Source organism: Plecotus auritus, assembly GCF_963455305.1.
Source record: "Plecotus auritus genome assembly, chromosome: 2".
NCBI lineage: Eukaryota > Metazoa > Chordata > Mammalia > Chiroptera > Vespertilionidae > Plecotus > Plecotus auritus.
In genome coordinates, this window is record NC_137771.1 from 106,049,820 (window position 1) to 106,076,946 (window position 27,127).

The window sequence follows — 27,127 nt, forward strand, 5'->3', positions numbered from 1 at the left end:
TTTGTGTACTAACATGTGGTCTATCTTTGTGAATGATCCGTGTGCACTTGAAAAGAATGTTTATTCTGCAGCTTTGGAGTGAAATGTTTCATAAATGTCAATTAAATCCATCTGATCCAGTGTGTCCTTTAGAGTCACCGTTTTCTTGTTAAGTTTTTGTCTGGAAAATCTATCCAGTGAAGTCAGAGGCTGTTAAAGTCCCCTACTATGACTGTATTGTTGTCGATCTCTCTGTTAAAATCCTCTAGAATTTTTTTTTTAATATATATTTAGGTGCTCCTGTATTGGGTGCATATATGTTTAACAGGGTTATATCCTCTTGTTGTATCATTCCCTTTAGTATTATGTAGTGACCTTTGTTGTCTCTTGTGATGTCCTTCATTTTAAAGTCTATTTTGTTGGATATGAGTACTGCTACTCTAGCTTTTTTTTTTTCCATTTGCATGGAAATATTTTTCCCATCCCTTCACTCTCATCCTGTGTGTGTTTTTTTGTTTTGAGGTGGGTCTCTTATACATAGCATATGGTTGGGTCATGTTTTTTGTATTCATTTAGCTACCCTACACCTTTTGATTAGAGCATTTAATCCATTTACATTTAGGCTTATTATTGACAGGTACTTATTTATTTCCATTTTAATTCTGTATGGCTAGGTTTCTCTGCTTCTCATTACAGCAGTCCCTTTCACATTTCTTGTAAGGCTGGTTTGGTGTTGATGCACTTCTTTAGCCTTTTTTGTATGGGACGCTCTTTGTTTGACCATCTATTTTGAATGATAGCCTTGCTGGATATAGTAATCTTGGTCTCTGATCTTGCTTTCCATTACCTTGAGTACTTCATGCCATTCCCTTCTGGCCTGTAGAGTTTCTGTTGAGAAATCAGGTGTCAGCATTATGGGAGCTCCTTTGTAGGTAATAGTTTTCTTTTCTCTTGCTGCCTTTAATATTCTTTCTTTGGTTTTAATTTTTTGCATTTTAATTATGATGTGTTTGGGCATGGGCCTATTTGGGGTCTTCTTGCTTGGGGTTCTCTGTACCTCCTGAACTTGTGTGACTTTTTCCTTAACCAGGTTTTGGAAGTTTTCTGCCATTATTTCTTCAAATATGTTCTCTATTCCTTTCTCTCTTTCTGCCTCTTCTGGCACACCTGCTATTCTAATATTATTACAGTTCACGTTGTCCCACAGCTCTCTTAAGCTGTCCTCCTGTTTTTAATTGTTTTTTCTCTTTGGTTCTCTGATTGAGTGATATTTTCAACTCTGTCTTCTAATTTACTGATTCGATCCTCAGCTTCCCCTAATCTGCTGTGTATTCCTTCCAATGCATTCTTTATTTGTGTTATGTCATTCTTTATCTCACAGTGTTCTTTTGTCATAGTTACTATATATTTTTTTCATGCTGTTGAGCATCTTTATCATCATTACTCTAAACTCTGTTTCAGATAAAATTCTTATGTTAAAATTCTTATAAAATTCTTATCTGCTTCATTTATCTCTTCTTCTGGAGAATTCTCTTGTTCTTTCATTTGGGGGTTGTTTTTTTGTCTCCTCATTTTGGCTGTCTCTTTGGGCTTGTGACTCTGTATTAGGTATATCCTCTATACCTCTCTCTCAATCTCTAGTGCACAACAGTATTAAAGGCTATTTCTGACTACACACATTTCCCTATTTTTTTTTTAAATTAAATCTTTATTTTTCAGATTATTACAGTTGTTCCTCTTTTATCCCCCCATAGCTCCCCTCCACCTGATTCCCACCCCACCCCCTAGCCCAGTCCTCATCCATAGGTGTATGATTTTTATCCAGTCTCTTCCCGCACCCCCACACCCCTTCCCCTCCGAGGATTGTCAGGGGGGAAAAAAGAGGAACAACTGTAATAATCTGAACAATAAAGAATCCCAATTTTATTAGGGTAGTAAATATCCCAGCTAAAATATGTCCCTAGGTGTGACCAACAGATTAAGTCTTGGTCAGTGAGACACAGGTGGAAACTGCTGCTTTAAACTTCTGACAAGGCTCCTACAGGAAATGAACTCAGCTGAGAGGGAGCTCTTCCCCTTCTGGCTATGTGGAATGCAGACAGGATGGATGGAGCTTCAGCAGCCAACTTTAGACCATGAAGCAACCTTGAAGATGAAAGCCACATACTAGGATGATGAAGTGGAGACAGAAACCTAGGTCCCTGATGACTCTGGAGCTGCCACACTAGCTCTGTGTGAGAGCTCAGTGTGAACAAGAAATAAATTCTCTATTGGTTAGGCCAGTGGTCGGCAAACTCATTAGTCAACAGAGCCTAATATCAACAGTACAACGATTGAAATTTCTTTTGAGAGCCAAATTTTTTAAACTTAAACTATATAGGTAGGTACATTGTTATTAACTTAATTAGGGTCCTCCTAAGCTGGCCTTTGCTAAAAACTCAAGGGGCCAAAGAGCCACATGTGGCTCGCAAGCCGCAGTTTGCTGACCACTGGGTTAGGCCACTGTTATTTGAGTTTTGTTACCTGATCTTAACTGGTATGAAGGCATAAGAGAGATAAAAGGAGAAGAGACCCATATTCTTCTATTATTTGTCAGGTCAGGAAGCCGCCTTGATTAGGGACATGCCTACCTTACTTCTACATTAATCCCATGTTGTGACAGTGAGCTCAGTTATGGGCCTCTGATGTTCTAGCTAAATAGCCCAGTAATCAGACCATCCAGTCATCTGGAAAAGCACTCATGAGGGCCATGCAGAACCTCACAGGAGGGTCTTGGCAGTACACCCCGCCCAGTGGCAGGCTGTGGCAAGCTATAGAGGACTGTGGTGGGCTGTGGGCAGCTGTAGAGAGCTATGGCTAGCTGCAGGGGGCTATGGGCAGCTATGGTGGTCTGTGGCAGGCTGTGAGGGGCTATGAGCGGCTATGGCGGGCTGTGGGTGGCTGTGGCGGGATGGGGTGGCTATGGCGGGCTATGAGAAGCTGTGAGTGGCTATGGCAGGCTGTGGCAGGGCTTCCTTGAGAATGACCACTGCCATCTTAGGAATTTCCATTCTCTTCAGCTCTGCTCTCGAAGCCCTCTCACCTCATCCAGTGCCCTCATCAGGGAGGGGAGTTTGACCTCCTAATTTTAAATTGCCAGCCTCCCTTGCCCCATGCTTTTTATAATCTCACACCTTTTCCATGGCATACATATATCAAATACATTACTTATTTGGTTTATTACTGTCTATCTCTACCTCTGCCTCTGCTAGAATGTGAATTCATGAGGAAAGGGGTTCTGTGTGTTGTCTGCAAATGTATTGCTTAGGTTACCAGCATGGACCTGCACAGAGTAAGTATTCATATATTTGTTAAATAAATGGGTGGCTAGAGTAGAGGAGCAGGGCTGGGCCCTTTCTCCCTAGTAAAACATCTGTAAGGATCTGCTATTTTAGGTCTGGGGGTCAGGAGACCTTGAGTTTAGTCCTGGATGGTTAACCCTGAACACATTTTCCCTACTTGTTCATTTTAAATAAAACAACCCTTCTCAAATAATTAAAACAGAACCACTCCTCTTCTGGATATGAATGAAGGTGAAGGAAACAAAACACTAACTTGAAAAGATTTCTGCACCCCCCTGTTCACTGCAGCATTATTTACAATAGCCAAGACATAAAAACAACCTAAGTGTCCACTGATGAATGAGTGGATAAAGAAAATACATTATATATATGAATGGAATATTATTCAGCCATAAAAAAGAAATCCTGCCATTTGCAACAACATGCATGGACTGTGAGGTCATTATTCTGTGAAATAAGACAGAAAAGACATATAGTATATGATCTCACTTATATGTAGAATAAAAAACAAATGAAAAACTCAGATACAGAACACACATTGATGATTTCAAGGGTGAGGGAGGGTTTGGGAGAGGAATGCATAAAGGTAGTCTAAACAAAGAAACTTCCAGTATAAAATAAATTAGTTCTAGGAATGTAATGTACAGCATGGTGATGATAGTTAACAATACTGTATTGTATATTTTATTTTTTAATCCTCACCCGAAGATATTTTTTTTCATTGATTTTTAGAAAGAGGGGAAGGGAGGAGAAGAGAGAGAGACACATCAATTGGTTGCCTCCTGTACATGCCCTGACTGGGCTGGGGATCGAATCTACAACCAAGGTACATGCCCTTGACCAGGAATCAAACCCACAACCCTTAGTTCCTGGGCTGACACTCTAACCACTGAGCCAAACCAGCCAGGGCTGTATTACATGCTTTTTAAGTTGCTAATAAAGTAGAGCTTAAAAGTTCTCATCACAAGAAAAAAATATTTAACTATAGGTGGTGATGGATGGCAACTAGACTTACGGGGGTAACCATTTCCTAATATATACAAACATTGAATCATTATGTTGTACATAATGCAATGTTATAGGTCAATTATATACTGTTATAGGTCAATTATACCTCAATTTAAAAAAAAGCTGTCTGCGTTATATCAGGCATTATTTCCAGGGCCAGGGGCTCTGAGATGAAAGATTCTGATGTTACTGAGCTTACTTTAATGAGTAAGAGTCAGAAACCCAGGTGACCAGAGCTACCCCAGAGGTTGATGGTGTCAGGGAATACAAGCAGCTTGGGGGTCTCTCCAGGCCAAGCCTTCAGCTGTCCCCTGAAAAGGAGCCAACTTACCTTCTCTGGGCCTCCTGTGTGAGAAGCACAGTTCAAAGTAAGAGATACATGCACCATCCTGCTTCATAGTAGCTGTTGTGTGAAGGCTTCTTTTTTATTCATATTTTAATTATTAACCCTCATTGGGCACTCACTACCCCCCAGGCACTGTTTTAAGCTGATTTTGCACATAACTCAGCTAATTTTCACCACAACCCTATGAAGTGGGTACTATATTAGCCATTTTTACAGGCAGGGAAACTGAGGCCCAGAGAAATTAACCCTTTGTATGCCATAAGCATCTATAGACGCAAGCGAGATAAAAGTGTTTTTGGATGCATGGCAGTTAACTGGTTAAATTAGCCAAAGCCACAGAGTTGGTGTCAGACCTGGATCCAAACTCAGGGCTGGTGTCAACCCTGAGGCAGTGTGCTGTGACCTCAAATGCTGTAACTGCCACAGATGGACAAAGAGGGACTCAGATGCTTGATGGTTACCTGACAGGCAGGGGGAAAATTCAAACCTGTCCCAGATTCCTGAGGCCTCAGAATTTGCACTCACAAACCAGGGCCGTTGCCCCCATTCTAGGATTCATTGGAGACCCTGCAGGGTAACTCTGGAGATCACCCCCTCTGTCTTAATCCCTGGAGGCCCAGAGAGGGTAACATTTCATCTGCATGGGTATCAGGAATCACTAAGTGCTGCTCTTCAACATACTTCCTCATTTCAGCCTGAAACTCAAAGAAAGAGATCGCTGCTCTAAAAGCTATTCTGAATCACCAAGGCTTTAACACAAATTCACCAGAACAAATGAATAATTCCCATCATGGAAGCAGTTGGAGTGGAGGGGCGCCAGGCTCACCTTGAGGGGCAGGTAGGCAGCAATGGTGATCCGGGCACTCAGGTGGATGTGGCCATGTTTGTAACTCACCAGAAGGACAGTGTGCCCCTGGGCCTCGGCTCTCACGCTGACACCACTGCAGTGCTCAGACCCCGGCTGCAGCCGCCCTGCAAGAAGAGAGCTGGTTAGTCACTCTGAATGTGCCTTTGCTGAAAGACCACACAGGTGGACAGTCCTTTTATCCTAGGCTACACACACACCTAATTTTCTAACGTAAAATTATAATTCCCATACCAAACAGTACAATCGTCAGAAACATACAGTTCACAATGACCTCTCCCTCACCCCCGCCCCCATAAACTGAGCACACCCTGTACCCAGGACTGGGATCAAGAAACAATGTGACCTGTACCCTGGAATCTCCCACAGACCCTTCGGGTCACTAGCTCCTCCCCAAAGGAGAACCACTGTTCTGCGTTTGAACAGCACAACGTACTTCGGCTGGCTTCTCTATTTTATACAAAGGGATCCACTGAGCTTACACTCCTTTGTGTCTGCCCTCTTCAACTAAGTGTGGATGGTGAGATCCCTCCTTATGTTATGCATGTTGTAGATCTTTCATCCACATGTGTATACATGATTCTATTGTGTGAAGAGTCGATTTCTCCATGCTACTGCAAAGTACTGGGCTGTTCCCAGGCAGCACAATGGCACACAGTGCTGCTGAGAATGTTTCTTTCGGTGCATGTTTCTTCGGGTGGACATATTTCGGCCTTTCTGTTGAGTGTGTCCCTAAGAATGCCATATGTGCAGCCCTTATCTCTATTGCCTAGGATCATGCGTATGTTCAGCTTTCAACATTACTGCTTAATACCTTTCCCAAAATGGTTGTAACAAGTTATACTACTTCTAATGGCCATGCTACATCCCTGCCAATACTTGGTATTTCCCACCCTTTTTTAAAAAGGCCATTCTAGTGGGAGTATAGCAGAGTTCTATTGTTTTCTTTCCAACTTTTAGAAAAAATTATATTGTGAAACCCCATATTGTCACCCCTTAGATTCTACAATTACCATTTTGCTTTATTTCTCTTATTGCATTATCTATCCATCCCCTACCCATTGATCAATTGATCTTATTTTTTAAAAATATACATATTTTTATTGATTTCCGAGAGGAAGGGAGAGAGATAGAGATAGAAACATCAATGATGAGAGAGAATCACTGACTGGCTGCCTCCTGCACGTCCCCTACTGGGGAGGTGGAGGGATCGAGCCCGCAACCCGGGCATATGCCCTTGGCTGGAATTGAACCTGGGACCCTTTAGTCTGCAGGCCGACGCTCTATCCACTGAGCAAAACCGGCCAGGACTGATTTTATTTTTTATGCATTTAAAAGTAAGTTGCAGGTGTTAGAACACTTCATTCTAAATACTTTAACAAACAGGTAATTATCTATAGTTTAATATTTCTTTATGGTTCTGTTTTTCTAAAAATCAAATTTACACACAGTGAAATGCACAGACCAGACCATGAATTCTGGCTATCCGGAAGCCCCAATCCCCCACGTGCAGAACCAACCCCACCACCCCAGGTCCCTCATGTGGTTTCCAAGGCAATCCCCAGTCACTCCTCCCCTACAGGCCATCACTATACCATTCTGATTTTTTTTACCAAAGTTTAGTTTTTTTAATATTAGTTTTACTGAAATATAAATCACATACTGCAGAATCACCCATTTAAAATGCACATGCAGGTTGGAAACCAAGATGGCGGCATAGGTAAACACCTAAACTGCTGCCTCGCACAACAATTTCAAAACTACAACTAAAAGACAGAACGGACACCATCCAGAACCACAGGAAAGCTGGCTGAGTGAAAATTCTACAACTAGAAGGAAAGAGAAAAGCTCACAGAATTGGAGGTACGGCAAAGGGGCTTTGTGCGCGCAGAGAGGAAGGGCGGCTGAGAGCCTGGCTGACTTTCTCTGGCGGAAGGGGGAAGGAAGCCTCCGACCGCACTGAACCCCAGTTCTGACTGCACTGAACCCCAGTTCCGGGCAAACCCCTGGGGACCCACGCTCTTACGGGGGGAGTCTGGACTCTCGGGCGGAGACTCGAGCTGGGAAAGGCAGAAGTCTGAAGGCGCGCGCGGTCCAGTGCGCACAAAGGCTGCGGAGGTTGCCACAGGCTTTCCCTAGTGGAAGGGAGTCAGAGGATCCTGACTGCACTGAGCCCCAGTTCTGACTGCAGTGAACCCCAGTTCCAGGCGAGCCCCTGGGGACCCACACTCTTGTGGGGGGAGTCTGGACTCTCAGGAGGAGACTCGGGAGCCGGGGAAGGCGGAGGACTGAAAGCGCACATGCGCGCAAGGGCAAGGCTGACAGGAAGCCAAGACTGAGACTCCACCCCATCCAAGCTGAGCACAGAGGCTATTGCAATTTGGCAAGTCTAATCCTATAAGGCTGTCTCCAGCACCGAACTTCTCCCAGCATAGACACAGCTGATCCTTACAGCCAACTGGCCCGGAGGTCAATTCTTCCCAGTGATACCAACAACAATAAAGACTTAATTACAACAAGGCTGTACACACAGTCCACAAAGGGGTGCACCAAGAGTGTCCACCTCAGGTTAACTGGGGAGGCAGACCCACTGGGCCATATTGGAAACCTAGCACAAATATCTACCTTACCAACTCAGGGAAGCAGTGAAAATGCGGCGTCAAAGAATCAGATCACAAACGAAAGAAATGGAGGAAAACAAACGACTGGATATAGAATTCAAAACCACGGTTATAAGGCTTTTTAAGAATATCCTAGAAAAGGCCGATAAATATAACGAGACCCTCGAGGATATGAAAAAGGACCAACTAGAAATTAAACATACACTGACTGAAATAAAAAATATTATACAGAGACCCCAAAACAGAATAGAGGAACACAAGAATCAAGTCAAAGAATTGAAATACAAAGAAGCAAAAAACACTCAACCGAAAAAGCAAAAAGCAAAAAAAAAAATTCAAAAAGTTGAAGATAATGTAAGAAGACTCTGGGACAACTTCAAGCGTACCAACATCAGAATTATGGGGGTGCCAGAAGAAGAGAGAGAGCAAGATACTGAAAACCTATTTGAAGAAATAATGACTGAAAACTTCCCCCACCTGGTGAAAGAAATAGACTTACAAGTCCAGGAAGCCCACAGAACCCCAAACAAAAGGAATCCAAAGAGGACCACACCAAGACACATCATAATTAAAATGCCAAGAGCAAAAGACAAAGAGAGAATATTAAAAGCAGCAAGAGAAAAACAGTTAATTACCTACAAGGGAGCACCCATACAACTGTCAGCTGACTTCTCAACAGAAACTATGCAGGCCAGAAGGGAGTGGCAAGAAATTTTCAATGTGATGAATAGCAAGAACCTACAACCAAGATTACTCTACCCAGCAAAGCTATCATTCAGAATTGAAGGGCAGATAAAGAGCTTCACAGATAAGAAAAAGCTGAAGGAGTTCATCACCACCAAACCAGTATTATATGAAATGCTGAAAGGTATTCTTAAAGAAGAGGAAGAAGAAAAAAGTAAAGAGAAAAATTATGAACAACAAATACATATCTATCAACAAGCGAACCTAAAAATCAAGTGAATTAAAAACCTGAGGAACAGAATAATCTGGTGAATATAATAGAATCAGGGGCATAGAAAGGGAGTGGACTGATAATTCTCAGGGGGAAAGGGGTGTGGGGGGTATGGGAAGAGACTGGACAAAAATCATACACCTATGGATGAGGACAGTGGCGGGGGAGGTAAGGGCAGAAGGTGGGGTGGGAAATGGGTGGAGGGGAGCTATGGGGGGAAAAAGGAGAAATAATTGTAATAATCTGAATAAAGATTTATTTTAAAAAAATAAAATAAATAAAATAAAATGCACATGCAATTCTGTGTTTTTTAACATATTCATGGGGTTGTGCAACTATTACCACTAATTTTAGAGCATTTTACCCCCAGCAAGAAACTCCATACCCATGAGCAGTCACCCTCCTTCCCTAGACCCCATCCTTGGCAACCACTGCTCTACACTCAGTCTCCACATGGACCCGTTTGCCTCACACTACACATCCACAAACTGCACTTCATGTCTGGCTCATCTCATGCAGCGTATTGGCCATGTTGCTGCGTGATCAATGGCTTGCTTCCTTTGCATTGCTGAGAAGTTCTGCACTGCCAGGATGTCCCGCAGTCTGCTTATACATTCACCAGTTGATCGGCATTTGGGTTCTTTCCAGTTTGGGGCAATTAGTCAAAGAGCTGCTGTGGACATCTGAGAACAATCTCCTCCACACTTAGGACACATTTCAATGCATGCTGTTTCGCCAATGGCCACTGCTGTGCCATGGGTAGAAGTCCCTAAGCTGCCAAGAAGGGCAGGCCAGAGTCCACAGGCAGAGCTCAGGAGCTCCTGAAAACTGAAACTGCCAAATGGGCCATCTGTGTCCACAATTACACAAAAAGAACAGGGAAATGATGGGTCTGAGTATGGACTCTGCTGTCTTCCCGTCAGGTACAAGGAGTCTGCACAAATGTTTACCTGGACATGATGCTGAATTATAAGAAGGACGGTGGGCCCTTTGTACAGGTAGGAAGAGATGCTGAAGATGGAGCCCCGAGGGGCTTACTCTGGTTCCAAGACCCTGCCCTGGAAAGTGGAGGCCCACCTGCCCCAACCAGGCAGAAGCCGGAGTGTGCCATATCCTTTCTTATCTCTAGGCTTACAACACACTCTTCCTGCTCCTTGGAATACTCTTCCCATTTTCTCCCAGTCCCATCCTTCAGGTCTCAGCCTTCCTGTACACCTCCCAACTGGCATAGGCACCTTTTCCAGCACATCTCTTCTGGGGAACGTGTTTGGGCATTTTGGTGAGTTCACGGCCAGGAGTGAGACAGAGCCCCCAGGACCCTTGCTCCCACACTGGCACACTGTCCCAGCACCACTCCTGCCCATTGCACCATCTGTCTTACTAGACTGTAAAGGCTATGAAGGTGAGACCACAGCTCTCATGTTAACCAGGGGACCCCAGGGCATAGCACTTAGGAGGTGCTCAGTGAACAAGGGGCTGGAAATCAGCTGAATCTGAGAACAGAGCAAGGGCTGGGGCAGGGACAAGAGCTGTGGGATTGCCATCCCCAGAGGTGAACCTGGTCAAGCCCAATCCTGGGGGCTCCGTGAAGAAGTTCACAGTAACACCCATAACCCCAAGGGGCTCTTAAGAGGGCTTCTATGAGGACGAGGCAGAAATGGGATCCCAGTGGCAAGTCCAGCAGAAATGGGATCCCAGTGGCAAGTCCAGCAGGAAGAGGGTGAGGCCCCAAATTACTCAAACGGTGCTGGTAGGGGTGTTGTCTGGGATCCTGGTCGAGCCCTTTCTGAGAACCAGGGCTTGAGTTCCATCAGGTGTGTCTTAACTTGGTCAAGAACAAGGACATGCACTTAGCGGGCGAGACAGAGAAAGAGAAGGACCCTGTCAGCCTAACTGGGATCATATCGGCCCTCAAGTTTCTATTCCATGAGCATCCTGTGCCCTGGGGCAGGTGTCACTCAATCTACTGACCCCATCTGGTCCTGAGTCCCATGGATTTCCATGATGCCACTGCCTTTCTACCCTGACTAGGCTTCTCATGTTACCTGGGCCCTACCACAAGCCTTCACAAAGCCACATGTACTCTACACTGGGGGACACTTAAGGAGCTTTCTAAGGGAAATTTTGCTGCCACAGGATTTGTCTCAGCTGCTGTCTCAGGACCAAACCCCGGCTCTGGGCTGAGGGACATTCATTTGTAACCCTCACAGTATCCCCACTTTATACATGAAGAATCCAAGGCTCAGAGAGGTTGGGCAACTCAGCCAATATTGAAGAACGGGTGCTCAAACCCAGGAGTGTGGAATTCCAAGGCCTGTCCTTTATTCCTGGACTCCTGGATGCTTACCCAGCACCTGGGCTGAGCCTGCCGATTCCCCTCCAGGACACCTGTGGGGGCCTGGGGAGGCAGGCTTCTTTCCTGCCACCAGCAAGACTCTCTCCCACACGCTAATGTTTTCCTCCACCCTAAATTGTTGCCTCGCCAAGAACACTTAAGATCTTCCACAGCTGGTTCTCCTGGATGGTCAGAGAGGACCTGGCATAGCTTGTCCTTCCTCTGTGCAGCTTCGAGTTCACAGGGCTCCATGGGTAGCCACACTGTGACGCTGGTGTGGAAAGCCACTCAGCACCTCAGGCCAGTCTACAAATACCTCTACAACTAGGCTTCCCAGCCCCGCCAGGATCAAGCCACACTCCTCTGCTCACAGACTGTCAGTGGCTCCCCACTGCCTGGACACTGAGGTCCAAGCCCTCCAGCACCCTCCACAATTCAGGATCCAACAAGTTCAGCCATTCCAGGTCCACTGTGTGTGCCCACGTCCCTGGACATGCCCACCTCAGGAGCCCCACGCACTGAATGCTGTTCCTTGTTTCCCTGTTATTTCCACCCCTGCTCAAACCTTACTCCTTCCTCAATGGCTCAACAGTCCTTGCTTTTCTTCATCTGCATATCGAAGAGGAGCTCTCTGCTGCCCCTGAGCTGACTTCCCTGCAAAGCCCACTTTTTGGAGGACTGAGGCTTCAGATCAGTATCTCAGACATACTGGGATCTGCATACCATCACATCTTGTGCCCTTGTGTGACCTTGGATGGCTACACAGCTTCAATCTCTTTATCTGACACATGGCCCAATACCAGTTCCTCCTCCTGTGATGGTTTTGAAGTCTAAGGAGGGCATATACAGAGGCTCACTTACCTGTACCTGGCAGGGCTGACACCCTATAAACTAACAAGCTTCCACTACCACCAACACCACTGACACCACCACCCCCCAAAACCTGCATGGGGCGCTGATGGCTCTGGAGGGCTAGACTGTGCATATCTCAAAGGTGTTGCAATTCTGTCCCTAACCAAATCATCTTATCAACAGTGTATTCTTTTTTGTAAAAAAAAATACGTTTTTATTGATTTTAGAGAGGAAGGCAGAGAGAGAGAGAGAAATAGAAACATCAACGATGAGAGAGAATCTTTGATCAGCTGCACACCCCACACTGGGAATCGAGCCCGCAACCAGAGCATATGTCCTGACAGGGAATCGAACCGTGAGCTCCTGGTTCATAGGTTGATGCTCAACCACTGAGCCATGCCGGCTAGGCAACAGTGTATTCTGAGCACCTACTGCATTCCAGGTGCTGCAATAGGCACTGTGGCATGCAATTCTATTTAGTATGATACCACATTTTAGAGATGTGGAAACTGAGGCTGAGAGAGCACAGTGACACAATAGGGCACATGGCAGGTAAGATCCAAATCAGACCATTGCTGATGGAGCACAAGGAGACAAATGCCATTTCTCATGCTATGACCCCTGCTGCCTCAAGCCCTCTATTTAGGAGCCTAGAGCAGCCCATGTTGAACACAAGGTGTCAATCCACTGCTATCTGGCGCCTGCTCTTGAGTGCTAATTTACCTGGAAGCAGCTGGAATACGCCCTGGTTCTCCATCTCGACCACCAAGTCTAAGTGGGAGCAGTCACTAAGGGTGACCATCTCGTTGGCCCCGCCAGGCATTAGGCCATTAATCCTTATAGGCAGCTCCAGGGTCTGGCCCACTCGTGCCTCCACCTGGCATGGGGTGAACTCCATGCCTCTGGGCTCAATCACATACACCTGGAAGACAGGGAATTGATTAGGTCATCAGGCTCCATGGGAGAGGAAAGGCCTGCTGCTCGGATTTACTAACAGTACTGTGTGCTGGGTACCAAATATACATCAGTGAGAAGACCAAGCCTGAGGGGCATGCGGTGTGTGCTGGGGACTGAGGTGATATTCAGGGATAGAGCTGTCAGGGAAGACCTCTCTGAGAAGGTGATGTAGGAGCTTAGATCTGAGAGCCACAAGTCTGGAGGAAAGACATTCTGGGAAAAGAGATGGTCTGAGCCACGGTCCTGAGGCATGTACCAGCTCAGCACATCGGAAAAATATAAAGAAGGCAGTGTATAGGGTGAGAGAGAGCCATCATCAAAAACAATGAATATTTGCCCAGCAGGTGTGGCTCAGTGGGTTGAGCATCGACCTATGAACCAGGAGGTCACAGTTCTAATCCTGGTCAGTGCATATGCCCAGGTGTGGGCTTGATCCCCAGTGTGGGGCATGCAGGAGGCAGCCAATCAATGATTCCCTCTCATCATTGATGTTTCTATCACTCTCTCCCTCTCCCTTCCTCTCTGAAATCAATAAAAATATATTTTAAAAAACAACAATCTTTGTATAAACAAAACTCACCAGACTCCAGGTTCAGTTAGGAGAATATTGCTAACTCATTGACTCCTCTAAGTCTCCTTGTTAAGAAGGTTCTATTACCAACCTCAATACTTGATGAAGAAACGGGCATGGGAGGTTAAAGAACCTATCTGAGCTGAAGCATGGTGGTGTCTGGCCCAGTCAGTCCAGCACTGAGAGCCAGGCTCTACCATTATACACTGCCTATCAGGGAACTGTCCTTGGCTTTTGGCTGAGTAACTGGGTGGAAGGTGGCACATTTACTGAGGTGAAGAAGCTTGGGAGATGGGGAGGGGCCAGGTGGTTAGAATTTATCCAAATATTTCACAATTATGCTGTAGCTAAAGGGTCTCCATTACAACCCTCTTCATATGAAACTTAGATAAATTTTAAGGTAGGGATGTGTATGTTTGTGTGACAATAAAAAGACAAAATAGCCTATCAACAATATCCCAAATAATAAAAGAGAAGGTCAGGATTAGGCACACCATGTATGGACCTTCGATTTCTGCCCTAAGTGACGTAATGAAAGGGTCAGGGAGGAAGGAAAGAAGTGGGGTCAGGAGGCCACCAGGCTCAGCTGCAGATGACCACTCCCACCTGTGGCCTTTGCTGAGTGAGTTGATCCCACATCACTTGGGGTCAAAAGCCAGGTATGGAGCCCTAGGACAGGGCACTCCTGACTGTATCTGAACAAGAAGCAGAGGAGAGGCTGGGCCAGATCTCCTGGAGTCCTTGGGCTTTCCTTTTACTGGGCACTTACAACCTGACAGTCAGCAACCCTTCCAATTTGGAAAGTCATATGTTTTAGATCTGGCAAATTTTCTAGAATGGCTCGTTTGATTATCTCCTGTGTTCTGTGTTCTCTGGTCTCCACTCCAAAAACTCCAGCTATGTTGATTCTGGCCCTTCTGGTCCCATCCCCTGCCTGGTGTGGGATGCCATTCCCATCTCCCTGATGCAGCTGGGAGCTCCTCAAGGGCAGGACTAGGGCCTGACCCACCACCACTTCACCTGTTGCCAACACTAAGTATAAAATCAAGGGCTAAAGGGTGATCTGAATTAAGCCTAAGGCCTCGACACCACCCACCGGGCTGTGCTGACCCCTGAGGTCTCACCTTCATCTCCCCAAAATGGAGTGGGTTCTGAACATCATGAGCCTGGATCACACTGAGTCCCTTGTCACTGACTGTGGTCATCACACCCTTGACGGTGACTGTGGCAACCATGTAGTTTGATGAAGACCAACTGAAGTTCCCACTCCCACCATGGGCCTAGAGGAAAAATCATCATCTAATCAGTGCACCTGCATGGTCTCTCTCTGCTTCACACACACCCACTGACATTCACCCCCACTCACACCTACTTACACTCACAGGTCAGTGTCCCCCACTGCAAGGAAAAACATGTCATCCACCCCATGCCTGACTGGAGGCTGCCTCCACCCCTTGCTCTCTCCACTCTACCCCAGTCTACTCCTCACATTCTAGGGACCTTGTGGCTGACGTACACATACCCACATGTCCATGACAGTGGCCCCAGAGCCCAGGGACACCTCCCAGAGCTCAGGCTAGAATGGATGGACCCTAGGCCATGGAGCCAGGTGCAGGATGCTGCCTCTGACCAGACACAACGCCCCCTCCCAGCACACGCCCCTGCCTACTCCGAACCATCTGCCATGAAGTAAACAACAGTCCGGCAGCTCCCAAGAACAGGGGCCACCACCTGAGAACCCAAGAGGGGCCAGGAGGGTGACACACCTGGCAGTGGGCACTAGTGCACAGACAGGACACCTGTCATCACTGCCAGGGAGGTGGGGACTGATGGGAAACAGGCTGCCCACAAGGGCTCAAAAGGCCCAAAGGAATCAGTCCATGCTGACAAATGCCCAAGAACATTTGGTAAATAACAAGGTTGGAGACATTTTCTCTTATATTTCAATTTTTTCTCTACGTATATTTACACTGCTTTGGGAAAACAATTTTTTTTACAAAAACAAATGTATGTGGCCCTGGCCAGGTAGGTCAGTTGGTTAAAGCATTGTCTCAATATATCAAGGTTGTAGGTTCAATCCCTGGTCAGGGCACATACAAGATTCAACCAATAAATGCATAAATAAAAAAAACAACAAATCAATCAACATTTCTCTCTTTCCTTCTTTCTCCCTCCCTTCCACTCTCTCTAAAATCAATAATTTAAAAAAACACCAAATGCATATGGAAGTTATATCCGTATTCCAGGTTTTCTTTACTTTGCTTTACTTTCTGTTTTTCAGGTTTTTTTTTTTCTTCTGATTATCAAAATGCACAGCTGTGATAGAAACCTCAGAAATAAAGAATAAAGACTCTCTGATTTTAAATTCTCTCCAGCTCATAGAAGACAATATTAAATGAAACATAATGTCCATAAAGTCTCAATCCCATGGAAACGCCCAAAGGAGTGCAGCCAGACTTGGAGGTCCCAGTTACCTTGATCACGTACTGATAGGCGGCTGTCTTTGGTTGCCACGGAAATGTCAAGATGCTGGGATAGAGGGTGATGGGGATGTGAATTTCCACCTCCTGCTGGTTCCACACAGGCACTTGTAACATGTGGACCCCTCCATCCTACAAGGGAGTGAGGGTGCCCCAGATCACCATGACAACCAGGTTGCAGCAGTTTTCCCAGTCAAGCAGACCCCTGCCCCTCCCTGGGGATCAGTCACTAAGGGGGAGTGGAAGAAAATGCCAAATAACCTGCAGATTCTCCATCTCCTTGGCGATGGCTTTGTGTGGCTCTGTAATGACCACTGGAGTAAATGCTGAATGACTTCATCCTCAGGGACCCCCTGACAGAATGGATGTGGGTATCCCCACTTTACAATGGGAAAACTGAGGTGTGGTATGATAAAACAACTCGCCCAAAGCCGCCAGGGAAGATTTGGGTAGGAATTGCAGTGCAATCCACAAGCCATTTCTTTCTGCTGCCTCTTAGAGGTTGGTGCAGGGTAGGCAGATGAGAACAGTCATGCCAATGTTCCCATCAGAAAAGAATTGCCCCCACCTAAAACTGATTGGCCTTTTAAGTACAGAAAAAAATGAAAAGACTTTGAAGCTGGGAGAGATTAACCAAAGAAGTTATATGCATATATGCATAGCCCATGGACACAGACAATAGTGCTGTGAAGTTCTTTGGGGAGGAAGCGGGGAGGGAGATTGCAGGGTGGAGGAGATCAATGAGAAAAAGGGGACATCTGTAATACTCTCAAAGATAAAGATAAATTTAAAAAATATATATGTCAAAATCTTAAAAATAAAAGAGGGACCCACAGCCAAAACAGCCAAAGGGATGCTGGTGGCTCCTGGTTGGTGCAGCTGGATGCAGGGGCCCAACACTGTTCCTCAGCAAGAGTTCTGGCCCTCTTCCCAAAGGTGCAGGCTCATTCATACAGGGAGCTGGCAGAGGAAGAGGGGCTCTGGCCTGGTGTGGGGACAGGTGACAGGAAGAGCCCCAAGCCACCCTCAGACATCCTTTGTGAGCCCAGAGAGAGAGGGACCCTCAAGGTACATGTGAGAGGAACACATAGGCCGAGCTTGGGTCCCTGACTCCCCAGGGCTCCCATCCAGCCTGGGTAAACACTTCTTCCTGGGGCCCAGGAAGTGGATGCGGGGTGCCAACTCACCTGATCTACCACGGAGGTGAGGGCTGCCTCCACAGCTGTCTGGCCTCTCTTTATTGGCCTGACCTGATGGGACGACCCATTCTTGGAAGAGGAGAGGACCTCGAAGAACTCAGAGGGAAGTGCAGTTTCAATGCGGATGTTCTGGAAGGCGAGGCAGGGTGGGTGAGAGGTGCTTCTCAGACAACCCAGGGAAGTCAGATGCAGGCCAGAAGCCATGTGACCTGAAAGCAGCAGTCAGGCCAGGCAAGGGGCCCCAAGGCTTGCAGGCCTCCAAAAGCCAGCAGACAAGCTGGACAAAGCCCACGCTGGCCTTGACCCCTCCCGGGCTTCCCTCCCTGCCTGACCTGATGACCCAGTGCTCCTGCTATAGTTACCCTGTGGGACTCCTGGGAGCTAAAAGCCTGCAGTCAGCTTTCATAGGCCCTGAGGTCCCAGCAAGGAGACCACCAAATACAGTAAAGGACATTGAAACCCTTACAGCTAATCACAGCTGGCAGACACCACCTCCCCACCACCACCTCCTCAACCCTGCTGCCTGCAGCCTCTTTTCCCGCCCAGCCCTGTGGGAGTGAGTCTGTGGGGTGCAGATGCACAGGTGTACTGGTCCTTGAGATGCCCCAGGGATCCTACACAGTGCCTCCTATAGGCCCAACAGCACCACTAGAAAGTTCCTGAACTCAGCCTGCCTGCATGGGGACCCCTGTTCTTTGGGGGCAGTTCATTTAGAAGCTATTCCACCTCCCCATCACCCACATCCCCACCCCATGACCCTAGGCAGGCACTCACATCTGATGGGTAGACCTTGTTGCCAGACTTGTCAAGCACGTCGATGGTAATTTCATATAGGCGTCCAGTCTCAAGCACCCACCTGTCACCAGGGTGGACTGTGAACCCTGTAAGAAAGGCAAGTGGCAGCATCTGATGACTCAGGCCATAGCCCCATACAGAATGGGACCAAGCACCATTAGCACGAGGGCCCACACTGCTTACCTGGAGGCCCCACAACCACCTACCTGGAAGGGTCCAGACCACTTACCTGAAGAGACATACAAATGCTCAACTTAAAGGTACATACAACCACTCACCTGGACGACCCACATCTACTTACCTGGAGAACCTACAACTACCTACCTGAAAGGGCTTAGACCACTCAACTGGAGAGACCTATAAGTGCTCACCGGAAGGGCCCCATAGCACTCACCTAGATAGCCCACAACCGCTCACCTGTATTCCTCCATGGAAAAAGACCAGCTGTTAATGACTGTGGGATCTGATGCTGGGCATCAGCGCTGAGCCCTACAAACCTGAGCTGATCTCTAAGATTCTCCAGGACAATCCTACACTGACTGCTCAAAACGCACTCAAACTTGACCCTATCCATAGTAGGTCAAAATCCATAGTGGTATATACTCTGAATACACAGTAGGCCCACTCTGAATACATGTGAGTCTATACTCTGAACCCATAATAGGTCTATGCTTTGAATCCACAGTTGTTCTATGCTCTGAATCCACAGAGGGTCTATGCTCTGAATCCAAAGTGAAGCTACACTCCGAATCCACAGTGAGTCTATGCCCTAAATCCACAAGGGTCTACCCTATGAACCACAATAAATCTATGCTCTGATACCACAGTGGGTCTACAGTCTGCATCCACAGTAAGGCTATACTCTGACTCCACAGTGAGGCTATAGTCTGAGTCTACCCAAGGGCTGCACTCTGAACCCACATTGTATCTACATTCTGAATGCACAGTAGGTTTACGTGTGAGGCCTGGCACTGGGTACACTCCCTGAGTAAGCCTGCCCTGCTTCCAGGCCCCCTGCTTTGTTCCCACAGTAGATGCCACACCAGCTGCCTGCTGCCCCCTGTGATGCTATGTGCTTTCTCACCTCCACACCATTACCCATGCTGCTCTCTGGGCCATGATGACCCACCAGCAAAAGCACTTCTTAGAAAAGGCCTGCCTCAATTAGCATATTCTTGAAGCCTTTCTCTGCACTCTCATTAACCCTCCCAGCTGTCCTGTCACCGCCTGCTGTGCTGGCCTCCCCCACAACACCAAGCACCAAGAATCCTGTCTACCTTCTGGAACACCCTGCCCAGCATAGACCAGACAGCTGGGAGATGCCAAGGAGGCATTTTTAAGTAAGTGGAGCTCCTAAGACATGCAGGGCCATCCTGCCTGGTGTCACCACATCATCCACAGAGGTCTGCACCAAACAGCAATCTGACATGGCAGCACGCAAGAAAACTTTGGGGTTGCTGCGCCACGTCACTGCACTCAACAGGTGAGCAATCCCAGACCAAAAGAAGTGTTGCGTTGGTGATCTGGAGTGTCCCAGACTCATCTCAAGTCCTCATCTGTCATGGCAGCTCCTGGGCATTGGCTGTACCCATAGCTATGGGTTCCTCCCCTCCTCTCTGACAAAAGCCTCCCCTTCCTCCGCAAGGAGACATCTACCAACTATCATGGTACCTTAGGGGCTCTTCTAACCTCCAAATGTCCATGGCCATGATCAGGTCTGGACAGGACCCTGCTATGAAAGCCAGCAAGAGACAAAGCTCTTCCCCACTTTACCCTATCCTATTTCTCTCCCTGACGAGCTGGCCATCTACCTGACCCCGTCTAGCCTCTGACAGATTCTGGGTTCGGACAGGGGAAGGACTGAGGAGCAGCCCTGGCAAGGGCAGGTGGGTGCTGATGGCCCCAGGCCTCCCAGCTGGTTGAGCTGGTCAGAGTGAAGCATTCTCTGGGGAGTTGTTACTTTTATTTTATTTCCTAACTTATGTAATAAAAAAAGAACAGCATCCAGGACCTAGGATGCCCACACTCACCCAAGTATCCGGGTTCCACCACGTAGATGGTGCTGTTAGGTAACCTGGAAGCACCCTGCATACGGATACCTGAATTCCTCATTAAGGAACAAAACACAAGGCAGTAAATAAACCAGCTAGCAGGCTTTAGCATGGGTAGGATGGCTCCCATCACCCACCACATGGACAGAGGAGGGAGGGAAACTTGCCTGCCTGGTGTCAAGTGCGGCAGAGCTATTTCCAGAATCAGAGCCACCCTGTGCTTCCTACACCAGCAAAGGGAGTCTCTGCAGAGGACACTGGAGGCACACAGGACACCCCAAAAAGTCTGAAACACGGGATGATGCCATTGTGGAAACAGCTTCAGCCAGCCCCTTAGAAGAGATCGCAGGCGTTCTGGAGTTGGGAGTGAGGCTCCAGGCTCACAACCAGCTCCCATCTGGGAGCTTTTCCAGCGAGTCACCCACAGAGGTGAGCAATCTTTCTGATTTTCAGATCTTGAGGGAAAACAGGGCTATTTTTAGCCTAGCCCAGCTTCCCAGGAGAAAAAGACTCCCCTTCCAAAACAGCAAATTCCCTGAGCATAGGACATGCATCGGGCATGCTGACTGGAGGAAAGGATACTCCTGTAGTCCAGGACCAGGCTGCTCTGTCCCAGCTGCATGGCAGTGACCATTGTTGTGTCCTGAGCCAAGACAGTCACAGGCCGGCTGGGGTCTCCCGTAGGGCCCTGGATGTGGTCTTGAAGCTGCAGTTGGTACTGATCGGAAGGCATTGAGAGTTCTGGCCACCGAAACCCAAAGAGAGCCAGGCGGGAGAGGGAGCGAGAAGATAGGAAATGTCAGGAGCCAATGTGTCAACTGTACCCTGAATCCCTGCTGCCAGTACAGCCACATGGTATTTTTTTGCTTATTTTTTTTTTCAACACTTTTTTAATATTATTTCCCATGACTGTGGAGAAAGCTGACACTCTTCATGAATCCTAGAGGCAATCAGCTTTTTGTGGCTGCCATATGCTGCTTTTTAAAATTAAGCACGGCTTCTGTCACAGGGCCGCCTGCTTGCAGAATATCAAGGCCCTTTTTTGAAGTGCACTCTGCTGCACCAAGTGTCCGGATGGGGCTCCCTGGGCTGGGTATCCTCTGGAAGTTTCCAGAAAAGGTTCTGGTCCGTGGTGTGCCACATGCTTTGGGGAGCTGAGTCTAGAATATGCAAAGAATCTTCTCTGTTGCTAATCTTGGAAGCCAATTCCAGCATGTCAGCAGGGCTGAATCATCTGGAGATGGCTGAGGGCATTTCCTCAAACCTGAAAGGGATGCATGAATGATTGCTTGGTGCCAGACAGCTGAGGGCATCTGAATCTACATGTTATTGCCTCCTACTGGCCAAACACCAGAACAGCCGTAGGCAAATTCTTCCAATCTGACAATGGATTGTGTATATGAAACCCTACCCTTTAATGTGTATATCTCCACCTTGCCTTAGGACAAATTGTGTTAATAAAAAGCAAGGGGTCCTGAGACAAGGAAGAACTTAGTTCCTTTAGCTAAGTCTTCTCTGACTCCCCATAATGCCTTCCAAAATTATGTTTCATCTCTGGACTCTTATTTAATTTATGCAAAGCACCTTCTCCAGGTTCCTGAACCCTTCTAGATGCCGGATCAAGACCACCGGCATTACTTGACCATCATTAATACTTCCCTGCTCCATGCTGTGTTGTGGAGAGAACTCACTCAGCGGGGACCAGGATGAAAACAATTTCCCTGAGAAATAACAGCTAACAGAACCTACCCTCTCTGTCAATCTCTCACACAAGCACTTTTGATCTAAGTGGCTACTGCTGACCAGGAAATCAAGATGGTGTGGGACTGAGCCAACGTTCTACTAGTATGTACACATTACCCCATTTTTTCCCTCAGCAACCCTTGAAACAGTGACTCCTGATGCCTGTATCCTGAGGAGGGAGCGTTGTGGAAATGAAATGAGAAGCTTGGGAGTGGTCCCACAGACCTGGGACTCAGACCACCAAGTCTCGCCATTCTGACACGCCCTCCCCGCCAGTTTCTTGTCAAGTAACCCACTCACCAAGCCCAGCAGGAGTGGCCATGTTCCATCCCTCCAGCAAGAGAAGAAAGAGGCCATGGAGAATGCCTGATAACTTCCCTGCTTAGCCCTGGGAGAAGTTTCAGCTGGAGCAGCCTTCAGAATGAATCCAAAAGGATTCATTTCCCATTTCCTATACTGGGGAATCTTTTGTGTGTTCTGATTAGTCCCCAAGATTCTACCCTAGAACAGAAGGTTCTTAACGTGTAGCCCCTGGATCAGCAGCCTTACCTGGGAACCTCACATAGTGGGACCTTGGGGGTGGCGATCTGCTGAAGCAAACTGAGGGGATGGCCCCAGTGCTGTGAACTGGCCCTCCAGGTGATTCTGGCCTAGGGCTGAGTCACTTAAAGTGTGTACACTGCTCATTTCCTTTCCTCTAACTGGGGAGTCCAGCAGTGCTGTTGTGATTTGAGCAGAGTATGCATCAGTGTTCAGCATATGGCCACAGTGTGTCAAGGATGCAGGTCATAGTAAAATGAGATGGTGCCACTGCTCGCTCAGTAGGGCAGCTTTCCTTTACGCTGCTTTATGAAGCACTCACTAGCTGCCTCCCTGTCTAAAGTTCTCCAAATGAATATACTGACTCTCGAGGGACTTTGCACAACTCAGACATACCATACAGGGCCAGGCAAAAGTAGGTTTACAGTTGTGAGCATGTGAAACAGTTCATTCTTATTTTTTTATCTTTATTTTTATTGTTGACACTATTACAGATGTCCTCATTCTCCCCCTTTTGCCCACCTCCACCCAACCACCCAAGTCCCTCTCTTCCCTCTGGCCAGCACCACACTGTTGTCTGTGTCTATGTGTTATGCATATATGTATGTTCTTTGGCTAATTCCTTCACCTTCTTTCATTTAGTCCCCCCTCCCTCATGCCCTCCATTCTTGTATTACTATTTATAAATCATTATATTACTGCCATATGAAAGAAGATAAGCCTACTTTTGCCCTGCTATGTATATACAAAATCCTAAAATGATAAAAATGAGGAGGAGCCTAACGGACTCCTTAAATACATCCTATAATGCAGAGCTCACTACTTGTCAGAGGCCCTGAATATGGGAGGCTTTTCAGATGTTAAGGGTCACTGTCCACTGCTCCTGGGGTCCCAGCTCACACATATGCAGAGAATAGATGGCCATCCTCAAGACTGTCCTTACATTCTCCTAGGAAACATGGTCTCTGACTCCTCCTGCTGGCTCTCCAGATGTGCTTCTAATTGTCAGAGTCCCCTGCCCCAGGTCGGGTCCAGGAATGACCATGGAGTTGCTGGGTGGTGGCCTGAGCTCAGGATGGCATGGGCTCACTTCCTGTTTTGGACTCCAGCCTCTGCTCATGAAGCCAGTGTGCTTTAGTTCTGAGCAGCCATGGTTTAAGGGTCAACTGGGTTCTAAGTCCTTCCAACATTGTCTTTGACACAGGAACCCAGCCCACATCCATCCATGCAGTTGGTTTTCCAAACATCAGGACACTTTATGTCAATAATTTCCACTCAAGTCTTTCTCAGATACCAATTCCATCAGCCAGCATGTCCTTCCCACATTTTTTTCTGTCTAATAATTTGGTTACTATGCCCATCGTGTCTGCAAGCACGATGAGGGAGGGGGGACTAAATGAAAGAAGGTGAAGGAATTAGCCATAGAACATACATATATGCATAACACATAGACACAGACAACAGTGTGGTGCTGGCCAGAGGGAAGTGAGGGACTTGGGTGGTTGGGTGGAGGTGGGCAAAAGGGGGAGAATGAGGACATCTGTAATAGTGTTAACAATAAAAATAAAAATCCAAATGCCTACAGGACTGAGTAGAAACATCACCCTGCAAGCAACATAAACACCTGCTATAAGTACTAAGAGCCCCTCTCCTCCCTCACTGGTCCTACTGTGGGGATGTTCTCAGGGTACACCCCATGTCAGAGAGAGCCAGGCCCAGAGGCAGGAGTGGCCTGTTCTCGGCTTCTATGGCCTTCAAAGGATGCCACACAGTAATACTCCTCTCAGCTAATGTACTGTATTTTCAACCAAGCTGGTAAAAAGCTGAAGCATGCAGCTTCTTAAACAATACCCTGCATCATAGACATGCAGCCTCCAACCTGGGTGAGGCGCCTGCCCAGACACAGGTCCAGGCCCTCAACTGATGGTCCCCGAGTGCAACACTCTTGTTCCAGAGACTCTTGACATCCTGTGCTCTAACCATGAAATGTATAAACGCTAAACAAAATGACAATCCTATATAATAAAGAGGTAATATGCAAATTAACCCTCATGCCCTCACAAGATGGCTGCCTACAACCAGGCTGGCAGAGTGGTTAGTGAGGGATGACCAAACGACTGAACAAGCAGGCTGCGTGGGGTGACCAGGTCAGCGGGGACGCCGTGAGGGGCGACCAGGCTGGCAGGGGGGCGGGGCAGCTGGGTGTGACCAGGCCAGCAGCAGGGGGACAGTTCGGGCAACCAAGCTGGCAGAGGGGGCAGTAAGAGGCAACCAGGCCAGTGGGAGGAAGGAGTTAGGAGCAACCAGGCTGGCGGGGGGTGGGGGGGGTGCAGCTGGGGGTGACCAGGCCGGCAGAGGGGGGCAGTTGGGGGCAACCAGGCCGGCAGGGGGGCAATAAGGGGTTATCAGGCCAGCAGAGGGGGCAGTTGGGGGAGACCTGGCTGGCAGCAGGGGGCAGTTAGGGGCAACCAGGCTGGCAGGGGGGGGCAGTTAGGGGTGATCAGGCCAACACGCAGAGGCAGTGAGAGGTGACCAGGCCGGCGGGGTTTGGGGGGGGCAGTTAGGGGCGACCAGGCAGGTAGGCAGGTGAGCGATTAGGAGCCAGCGGTCCTGGATTGTGAGAGGAATGTCCGGGATCGGGCTTAAACCGGCAGTCAGACATCCCCCAAGGGGTCCCGGATTGGAGAGGGTACAGGCTGGGCTGAGGAGACCCCCCCATGCATGAATTTCGTGCACCAGGCCTCTAGTAATAATAATAATTCTTAATAGGATTGGTGCTGCATTAAGAACACTCACCATATGAAATGTATCACATGTACACAGCTCTTCGAATCTCCAGAACAAATCTATGTCCATCCGTTCAATTTGCCCTCACAGCACAGACAGAAAGGCCTCAAGGGCTCTGATGGAGAAAATGAGTCTCAAAAGGGGGGCATGGCTTGCAAAGGCTGCTCAGCAATCGATGGCAAATCAAGGGTAGAACCCAGTCCAATGTGAAGCTCACAGATAAATACCCAAAAGAATTGGAAGTAGGGTCTCAACTTGATATTTGCACATCCATGTTCATAGCAGCATTATTAACAATGGCCAAGAGGTGGAAACAACCCAGGCATGCATTGAAGGATGACTTGGTAAACAAAATGTGGTCTGTCTATACAATGGAATATTATTCAGCCTTAAAAAGAAAGGAAGTTCTGACACGTGCTACACCATGGTGAACCTAGAGGACCTATGCTACATGAAATAAGCCTGTCACAAAACAACAAGTACTGTTTGATTCCACTTATTTGAGGCATTTAGAGAAGTAAATTCATAGAGACAGAAAGCAGAGGATTGGGGAAGGGGATGGAGAGTGTTTGATGGGGACAGAGTTTCAGCTTTACAAGATGAAAAGAGTTCTATGGATGGATGGTGGTGATGGTTACTGAACAATGTGAGTGTACTTAATGCCACTGAACTGTTAAAGTGGTAAATGTTATATTATGTATATTTTACCTGAGTTGGTGACTCACCTGTAATCTTTCCTTGCCTGATCTTCTGCACCTTGTAGCAAATGTAGGTCCCCACCATCAGGTAAACATCATAAGCTGGGTTCAGAAGGATATTCTCCAAAATCAGTAGCCTGACCTCTGCAGCATGGACATTCTTGGCATAAAGAAGAGGGTAGAAAAGGTGAGGTGGGGTCGGAGACAGGAGAGTGGGTGTGGCCAAGAGAAAGGGAACCTTCAGAACATTTCAGTATGTTCTGTTAGGACAGGGAAGGTAGAGGTGAAAGAATGAGGCAATGCATTCAGATCCCAAAGCCCCAGGGGAGCCGTGCTTGTGCCACAGGCATGCATTCAGCGTTCCCTCTAAGTGTGTTACAGCTCAATTCACAATAAAAATTAAACAGAAAGCAAAGTGAGGAGCCAGGAGTGATTTCCATGGATATTGTGGTCACCAGGGGCTCAGGGGCTCTCCCCACAGAAGGGTTGGGAAACCTGAGGCCAACATGGAAAGGGGAGGCAGGTGTCCCTGATAGCACTCATCCCCTGCTTCTGGGCCCGTCCCTGCCCACAGCGAAGCCCCATCAAGGCCTCCTCCTCAGTGACTCTGAGTGGGAGAAAGACTGCCTGTGTGGACTGCAGTGCATCATCGCCCCAGGTCCTCCAGGGCCCGTGCCTCCCATTGCCATCTAACTGCTTGGCAACTCTGCAAGTTGGAGAAAGCAGATGATTCCCATCCACAGACATGGAAACCCATTTTCCCTGGGGGCGGGGGTGCAAATGATTACCACCCAGTGGACATTGACCAGCTTTGCATCTATTCATAAATTATTTGGGTTCTCTTTTGACTCAGCTGTAACATTTTACAGGTTTCCTGGCTTAACAGTAAGTTAAATAATATCCCTAACTTGTTGAAAAAAATCAAAGAACATACAGAGCCCCTCCCTTCAGCCAGGCTTTGTGGTGGATGCCTCCCAGAAAGGCAAGCAGGGAAGCCCTTTACC

At 47.6% G+C, this 27,127-nt stretch overlaps 1 protein-coding gene across 4 annotated transcripts in view; it reads right to left on the bottom strand.

Annotated features, from left to right (window-relative positions):
* The window catches only part of NUP210 (nucleoporin 210), a gene marked incomplete at its 5' end in the record, with an annotated part of 129,619 nt that overhangs the window by 73,258 nt on the left and 29,234 nt on the right, over positions 1 to 27,127 (bottom strand). For 2 of the 4 annotated variants that reach the window (XM_080654584.1, XM_080654583.1), the window contains 9 exons: positions 5,501 to 5,646; positions 13,026 to 13,224; positions 14,955 to 15,110; positions 16,305 to 16,442; positions 17,498 to 17,638; positions 18,284 to 18,390; positions 20,335 to 20,403; positions 20,938 to 21,096; positions 26,151 to 26,283. In XM_080654584.1, the coding sequence (XP_080510710.1) occupies positions 5,501 to 5,646; positions 13,026 to 13,224; positions 14,955 to 15,110; positions 16,305 to 16,442; positions 17,498 to 17,638; positions 18,284 to 18,390; positions 20,335 to 20,403; positions 20,938 to 21,096; positions 26,151 to 26,283 (1,248 nt within the window). Of the gene's footprint in view, positions 1 to 5,500; positions 5,647 to 13,025; positions 13,225 to 14,954; positions 15,111 to 16,304; positions 16,443 to 17,497; positions 17,639 to 18,283; positions 18,391 to 20,334; positions 20,404 to 20,937; positions 21,097 to 25,434; positions 25,523 to 26,150; positions 26,284 to 27,127 lie in introns of those variants that run through there. The other 2 variants (XM_080654586.1, XM_080654585.1) reach the window with 2 other exon arrangements.